Source organism: Microtus oregoni, unplaced genomic scaffold, assembly GCF_018167655.1.
Source record: "Microtus oregoni isolate MIOR12 unplaced genomic scaffold, Mior012 000006F_ref0000085, whole genome shotgun sequence".
Lineage (NCBI taxonomy): Eukaryota > Metazoa > Chordata > Mammalia > Rodentia > Cricetidae > Microtus > Microtus oregoni.
In genome coordinates, this window is record NW_024543065.1 from 41005283 (window position 1) to 41013317 (window position 8035).

The following is an 8035-nucleotide window of genomic DNA, read 5'->3' on the forward strand; positions in this document are numbered from 1 at the left end:
CACATATCATAAAAAACACCCAAATATGGATGCATATGTGCAATTCAACACTTTAGAAAATGAGGAAGGAGATTATAAATTTTATTATACACAGCAAGATCCTTCACAGAAACCTTCAAACATGAAAAAGTATTTCACAAAAAAATGTGAAAAGGAATAATGCAAACCTAAATGTGAATTTGTATTTCTTGTATGTAATATTCATATCGGCCTCATAATTTATCAGTTCTATGTGGAACTGGCAGAGATGAGAACAGATGAAACAGACACTGACAGGATTGTTGAAACGTCATCCATAAAAGAATTCATTGCAGAGTGTACTACCTGACCTAGTCACAGCCTGGAGGAAAACAGAGCCTGGTGCATGAAGAGGGCAGTTCCATTTCCTGTGGTGCTGCACCAGTAAACCGTGTCATACAGAATGTTTGCCCCCAGAGGCCACACCCCGTATTTCCTGTCTCTCCAGGCAGTCTCTGTACCTCTGCCCATGAACACAGTTGCAGCTTCCAGAAAAAGATGCCATGACCTTGACGTTCACAGCTCTGCTATGTGTGGGTGAGATGTGGAGATGGGGAGGGGATACTGTGGTCTAGGATTGATGCTGTCCCACAGCCCAGCAGTGGCCCATCAGGAAACAACACAGTTTCAGGAGGATCCTGCAGAGGGGAGGACCTGCTCAAGCTTCAGGGACAAACCTCTCACAGAGAACTCTCTTCCAGGACTTACTCTGGGCCTCAGGACCCCAGTGCTCGAAGGTGAGTGGCTGCAGATGTCCTGACCTGCACTTCCCATCATTCCCAGAAGCCATGCCTGGGCAGGGAGCCTGAAAAACAATAGATGTGTGCTAAACCTGGGGGCGGCTGTGCAGGTGGGGTTGGAGTCTGCAATCTGAAGATGGCTGTCCTTGGTTTTAGCTGTTCTTTTCCATGCAGGAACCTCCTCTAAACCTATCCTCAGAATACAGCCAGACTCTGTGGTCTCTGAGCAGACTTCAGTGACCTTCTTGTGTATTGGGACTGTGGAAGCCAAAGAGTACAGGCTCCTTAAAGAGGTAGACCAACGTCAAACACATGCAATGATTCCACAGAACCCTAAGAACCGGGCAGAATTCTCAATCTCCAAAGTATATCGTCAACATGCAGGGCAATATTACTGTTGCTATTGGACCTATGATCAATGGTCAGAGTACAGTAACTCTCTGGAGCTTGTGGTGACAGGTGAGAGGCTTGGCTGTCAAGAAGTGGGTCTGTTCACAGTATTTCTCCCTTCACACGATAGAAGATATTGAGCCCTTGAGGAAATTTCACTGATTCTTCCATCCCTCCTAGGAGTCTACAGTAAACCCAGCCTGTCAGCCCTGCCCAGCCCTGTGGTGACTGAAGGAGGGACTGTCACCCTCCAGTGTGCCTCAAGTCAGCAATATCACAGGTTACTTCTGACTAACAAAGGATCACAGAAACAGTCCTTTACTAAAGACTCGCCATATAATTACTCTACTAGACAGTTCCAGGCTCAATTCTCTGTGGGTCCTGTGACCTCCAGTCAAAGATGGACATTCACGTGCTACAGCTATCACAGTTACAGCCCACAGGTGTGGTCAGAACCTAGTGACACCCTGGAGCTCCTGGTCTCAGGTGAGGAACCCCAACTTTCCATTTAATGATATTGAAATTATACAGGTGTTCAGGGAGTACTTGGTGCGTGGTGTGTGTGAGGAGCCAGGGCTCCTGAGCCCATTCACAGAAAGCACATGAGACAGTGGAGAAAAGATACAGAGTCCAAGGCAGAGAGTAGCAGGAGGTACAGGCCAGAAATGAATCTTCATGGAGCCATCTGTTATTCTGGATCATATCAAATAGCATCCACAAGAGTTCAGGAAAACCTAAGAAGACAGAGAGGAGGGATTATTGGAGCCAAAGTACTCAGGACACCAGAAGAACATGAACCACAGAATCAAATAAACAGGAGTCATGGGCTCACAAAGACTGAGGCAACAAACTCAGAGGCTGCATTGTTCTGCTCTAGGCCCTCTGCACACATGTTGTGGTTGTTTACCTTGGGTTTTTTGATTTGTTTTGTCTTTTAGAATTTCGCTGTGGTGTTGTGAGGGTCCTGAACCTCACTCTGTAGGCCAGGTTTGCCTTGACCCTCACGGAGATGGGCCTGCGTCTACCTCCTAGTGCTGGGAATAAAGGCCTGCACCACTACTGCCTGGCTAGCTTAGGGTTTTTGTTAGAACCATAATAGTTGGAGCTGGGAAGTCTCTGACTTTTTTTAATGCATTGGGATTTTTTTTTCTTCTACTGGGTTGCCTTGGTTAGGCTTAATATGAGGGTGTGTGCCTAGCTATTGTTATTCCATATTTGGTTAATATCATTGGCAAGCCCGCTCTTCTCTAAGAGAAAAAGAAGAGCAGTGGATCTGGGGGTGGGGTGGGGTATGGGATATGGGGAGGCTGCTGTCAAGATGTATTGTATGACATAAGAATAAATTTAAAAGAAAACAAGTGCCATCTGCATGTAGGTCTTTCTCTGTGCCACTTTCAGACAGGAACAACTTTTTCTCTCCTACTTCCTTGCAGGGACCCTCCACAAACCCATCATCAAGGCTGAACCAGGATCCATTGTAGCCTCAGGAATACTCATGACCATCTGGTGTCAGGGGACCCTGGATGCAGAAATCTATGTTCTACAAAAAGAGGGAAGCCAAAAACCCTTGGACATGCAAACCCCAGAGAAGCCTGAGAACAAAACCAAGTTCCCCATCCCTTCTGTGACACATCTACATGCAGGGCAATATCACTGTTACTGTTACAGTTCAGCTGGCTGGACAGAGCGCAGTGACACCCTGGAACTGGTGGTGACAGGTGAGAGGACAGTCAGGGTCTCAGCCCCAGGCTCTGCTCTCAGGAGTATTCCCCTCCCAAGTCTCACCAAGGATAGAATTGAAGCTGTATGAGCACATGTATCAGTCTGCCGTCTTCTGTCCTAGGAATCTTCAACAGTAAACCCAGGCTGTCAGCCCTGCCCAGCCCTGTGGTGACCTCAGAAGGGAACATGACTCTCCAGTGTGTCTCAGGGGAGAGATATGACAAGTTCATTCTCACCAAGGAAGATCAGAAGTTCCTCAGCTACATGGACTCACAGTATATACACAGTACTATGCAGTACCAAGCCTTGTTCTCTATAGATCATGTAACACCAAACCTCACAGGGACATTCAGATGTTATGGTTACTACAAGCAGACCCCACAGCTGTGGTCAGTACCCAGTGACCCCCTGGAAATACACATCTCTGGTGAGTCACTCCCATCATTGACCAATCATTTTTGACACCCAATGCCTTTTGCTTAAGTTTCCCACTGTGTAGCTGCAGATAAAGAGTGAAAAAGGAAGAACCTTGTTGATGAACCAGATTCCTAGTACTCGGCTATGCAGTCACTTTTGCAGGGCAGGATGGGAGGACATAAGTGTTTGGTAACAACCATCTCCTCAATCACTAGCTCATCACCTTCCCTCTAGGCCTATCCAAGAAGCCATCCTTGCTGACTCACCAAGGCCATATTCTGGACCCTGGAAAGAGCTTCACCCTGCAGTGTTGCTCTGACATCAGCTATGACAGATTTATTATGAAAAAGATGAGGGTAACTGATTTCACCCAATACTATGCCATAGGGCCCACTTCACACTGGGCTCTGTGAGCACGCCTTCTGGAGGCCAGCACAGATGCTATGGTGCACACAAAAATGTTGGGGGAGACCACTTGCTTGTATCCGGCTCCTTAGACCCAAAATAATAACACAGCAATTTTGTTATTTGCAATACTCTTTGGCCAATAACTTAAACATATTTTAACTAGCTCTTATATCCCAAACTAATCCACCCCCTTTAATCCATGCATCACAATGAAGTTGTGGAATATTGTCAAAGTTTTGGCAGGCTCCATTTGAGGCATCTGTCTCTGGTGGAGGCTACGTGGCTTCTCTCTTGCTCTGCCTACTCTCTCTACATATATCTCTTCCAGTCTGCCTGTATTCTGTTAAGCCATTGGAGGAAAGCAGCTTTTTTATTAACCAATAAAAGCACACATACACAGAAGGACTTTCTACAGGACTCCTCTGTTCTGTTTCCTAGGACCCATTGGAGCCTTGACCCCACTACCCTCAAGGCCAATGACAACAGGTGGTGAGTATCAGGCATGTCACTTCAGGGAGTACACTCCATCCCCAGGCTGCCTCACTGCTCTTACTCCAGTGAAGTCCTCATTTCTGTCACTTCAACTAGTTAGGGAAGGAAGCAAAGGGATCCCAATAGACACCCCAGAAACCCGAGACTTAGAGGTTGAGGTACAGAATATGCAGAATGCGGTGTTGAGAGATAGATGTTCTGACTCAGTCTGGTGGATGGGACATGTGTGTGAGGTGGAGAGAAGGGATCCCAAACACTCACCTCCGCATCCTGCCTCTAAGACCTTGACAACAAACCTCTCACCTGCATGAATCTGGAACCAGAGGGCAAATAAGCACTCTGTTGGGAGGTGGGGTCCTGATGGGAAATAGCTTTTTATGGGCTTGATACATGTATTTGTTGAGATGTTAACTTGGACAAAGTCCTTCCCATTCTGTGCTGGCTGCTGTTTCTTTGAATATAAAGGGGAGAGGCCTGCCCGACATGTGTAATTTTTTTTCAGTTCTGGCCTTGAATGGCATCCATACTAATAAAGGAGGCTTCCAGAACCTGATTCTGTAGTGGGTCTCTCCCACAGTGGTGGTGACATGGGCAAGGGTGGGGCCCAGGGCCATGGCAGGGCGCTCAGGCTCCTTCCCTCCAGCTCATGAGACTCAGCTTAGATGGAGAGAAGAGCTGAAAGTCAGAGTCCCCGGGTTCATCTCCGAGCCCTGTCACTTCCAGTCAGTTGCTCTGAGGCAGGGGAACTGTGTAGAGGGAAAAACAGACAATTCCTTGTTGTGTGTTTGTGAGGATGGGAGATGATGAGTGCACAGACCCAGCACGGGCCTGGCACACAGTACACATTCCCCACTCATGATGTCACTTGTGCCTCAGGACTGGCTCTGATTGTTGTGCCTGTGGCCCCCGTCCTGGTCCTCATCATCCTCATCTGCCTCCTTCTCAGACGAAGGTATCAGAGAAAATTCAGGAAGAAAGGTGAGTACGGTCTGGGTGACCTGGGTCTCATGTGTTGATACGTTCCCCTGTGAACATCCAAGCAGGGGATCAGGACACCAACCCCAGGGAAACCTCAAACTGGGGCTGGGTTGTTTAGAAACACTTGCAGATCTCAGATCGGAAAGAACATGATCTCAGAACCTGTGCAACGTCAGGCATTCTGTGAGCTTTACCTTGTCCTGATACATTGGCTCACTCACCCATGTTGTAAAGGCTCCATCCTTCCTTCCCTGTACGTGCCTGGGGGAGAGGCTTCCTCCTCTCCTAGATGAGACTCTGTTCTCTCTTGCAGCCCAGGAAGAGACAGAATTGCAGCTTCCTGCAGGAACTGCAGGGCTAACAAACAGAGATGGGGGCCCCCAGAAGAGGTAACTCATAGCCAGAGACCTAGAGCCCCACCTCCTAGACAGACCTCACTGCCAAATGACATCCCCTTGTCTTTCCAGATCCAACCCAGCTGCTGCCACCCAGGAAGAAAGCCTTTGTGAGAGAAAGAGGGTCCCGGGGAGGGAGATGTCTGATGTCTCAGCATTGCAGGGGTGGTGGACAGGCCCTGGGATATTTTCTGTTTAGTCTGAACTTCACACTATAGACCACGGTGTATCTAAACCCTGGTTCTCTGTCCCTACCTGGGCAAGGCAGGAAACTAGGGGTTCCTAGACTCTGGTTGGGAGACATTCTGTTTTTTCTGCCATGACAGATGCTTCAGTGGAGGACATGAAAACTAAGGATGGTATTGAGCTGGACAGTTTGGTGAGGTCCCTGACTCCATCTGTGTGCTAAGAACTTAGGGCCTAGTTTAGTCCAGGGGGCCATCTTTGTTCCCCCTCTCTTGGCCCTCAACATCCACAGCTGACTACTCTCTTCTGCAAGCACCTGCCTTCTGTGTGCTATGACTTCACTCTTTCCTGGTTTTCCCAGCATCATGTGTCTCTTCACGCCTGTCTGCCTTCTGTCTCCTTGGCATCTGTCTGGTTGTCTTCTGATGGGACATCCCAGAGAGAAAGGCCCAAAGAAACATCTAACAACTGCAGGCAGGAACCATAGGGGCAGAAACATGTGGGGGTTTTTGTTTTGGGGGTGTGGGTGCTTTACAAACATGAATGTCTCTGCATCACATGCCTGCATGGTGCTCCCAGAGGCCAGAAGAGAGTGTCAGAGACCCTGGAACTAGTTACAGATGAACGTAGGTCGCCATGTGGGTTCTGGAACCAAACCTAGATCCTCCATAACACAGTCAGTGCTCATAATCACAGAGACATCTATTGCCCCCAAAAACATGATTTCAGGAAGGTGGACTGTGTGGGTACAGCCAAGACAGCAAGGGTTAGGGTGTCAGGATAAGAGGCCAGAACTATAGGAAGAAAGCCCTGGAATATTCCATCAGGGATGCTATCATCTGAACAGGTCACTCTGGTCATGTTGTGGAAAACTGGCCAGAGGAGAGCCCTAGGGGAACAAGGTGACACTATCTGTACCTCACTACTTCCCTGCTACAGAGACCACCTGAGGAAGACCCCACGGGAAAGACATATGCCGAGGTGAAACCCTCCAGGCACAGGAGTGCAGAAGTTGTCCTACCTTCTGTCCTGTCAAGAGAAGTCCTGGAAAGAAAAGATGGAAACAAAACAGAAGAGGGCAGAGAGATGGACACTTAGATTGGTCCTGTCTTCTCCAGGCCTTCACCATCCCCCAAGCAAACCATATACCCTCTTCTCATTCTCTCCTGCTCCAGGCTGCTGATTCAGAGGAGCCCCAAGATGTGGTCTATGCCCAGCTGTGTAGCAGGTCGCTCAGACAGGGGACAGCTGTACCTCCCTACTCCCAGGCAGGGGAAGCCACGGAGGAGCCCAGTGTATATGCTGCCCTGGCAGTCACTCGACCAGGTTTTGTTCCCGACGACAAGGAGCAATGACCTCTGCCTGCCAAGAGTCCTAACAGAGACCTCCAGAGATTCTGGGAACCCTTGCAAATCTGGCTGTACTATAACTAACATCATACATTCTAGAAATAAAATAGATTTCTTAATAATCAAGTGAAATGAGAAATGAAACAGAATGGAAGGGTTTTATACTGAGTACTAATTTTAATGACATTTCTCATCAAAGCTGTGCTATGAGAACATGTACAGGCATGGTTGCACAGATCCATAATCTCAACCCCTGGGAGGCTGAGGCAGGAGATTGCCTTTGATTCGTGGCCTTCTTGGGATATCTAGTGAATTTCATGCCAGCCTGGGCTACATAGAGATGTTCAAACAACATTAACCACCAAAGGCCAGAGTGGAGGTACACACCTGAAATCCTAGCACTTTGGAGGTGTGAACAGGAGATTAAGAAGTCAAGGCCATCTTCACCTACATAGTATCGGAGTTAACGGCCAGCCTGGAACACAGGTGACACTGTTTTAAAATAAATAAATAGGCAAGGCATAGTGGTGCACACCTTCAATCTCAACACTGAGAAGATAGAAACAGGCAGGTCTCTTTGAGTACAAGGCCAACTGGTCTATAGTGAGTCCTATGTAGCCAGGGCAGCATACAGACATCTTGTCTCAAAGAATAAACAATAAAATAGGGCCAGTGAGATGGCTGAGCAGTAAAGGTACTTTCCCAAGCCTGATATCCTAAATTCAAACAGCAGGAATAGGGGAGGAAGAAAACTGACGCCCACGAATTGTTCTCTGACCTCCACCTAAGTCTTTGATGTCTTCTCCACACCCAAGAAGTAAATAAAACAATTTTGAAAATAAACTAATAATCACAAATGAAAGCTGGGTATGGTGTGGTAGGACTGTAATCCCAACGGGGTTGCCTCAAACCTGCTATCCTTCTGCCTCTGTTTCTGGCA

The 8035-nt window shown here is 47.9% G+C and overlaps 1 protein-coding gene across 1 annotated transcript; it reads left to right on the forward strand.

Moving 5' to 3' along the window:
- The first annotated feature begins 521 nt into the window (after window positions 1-521).
- Window positions 522-7153, forward strand: LOC121449803 (leukocyte immunoglobulin-like receptor subfamily B member 3-like). Its single transcript, XM_041654477.1, is given in 15 exon segments — window positions 522-555; window positions 720-755; window positions 933-1217; window positions 1329-1634; window positions 2582-2866; window positions 2992-3297; window positions 3522-3668; window positions 3671-3775; window positions 4134-4184; window positions 5064-5165; window positions 5479-5554; window positions 5633-5670; window positions 5887-5939; window positions 6686-6853; window positions 6922-7153. Coding segments are annotated over 15 exon segments (2172 nt in total). The 3' UTR covers window positions 7102-7153.
- The last annotated feature ends 882 nt before the right edge of the window (window positions 7154-8035 follow it).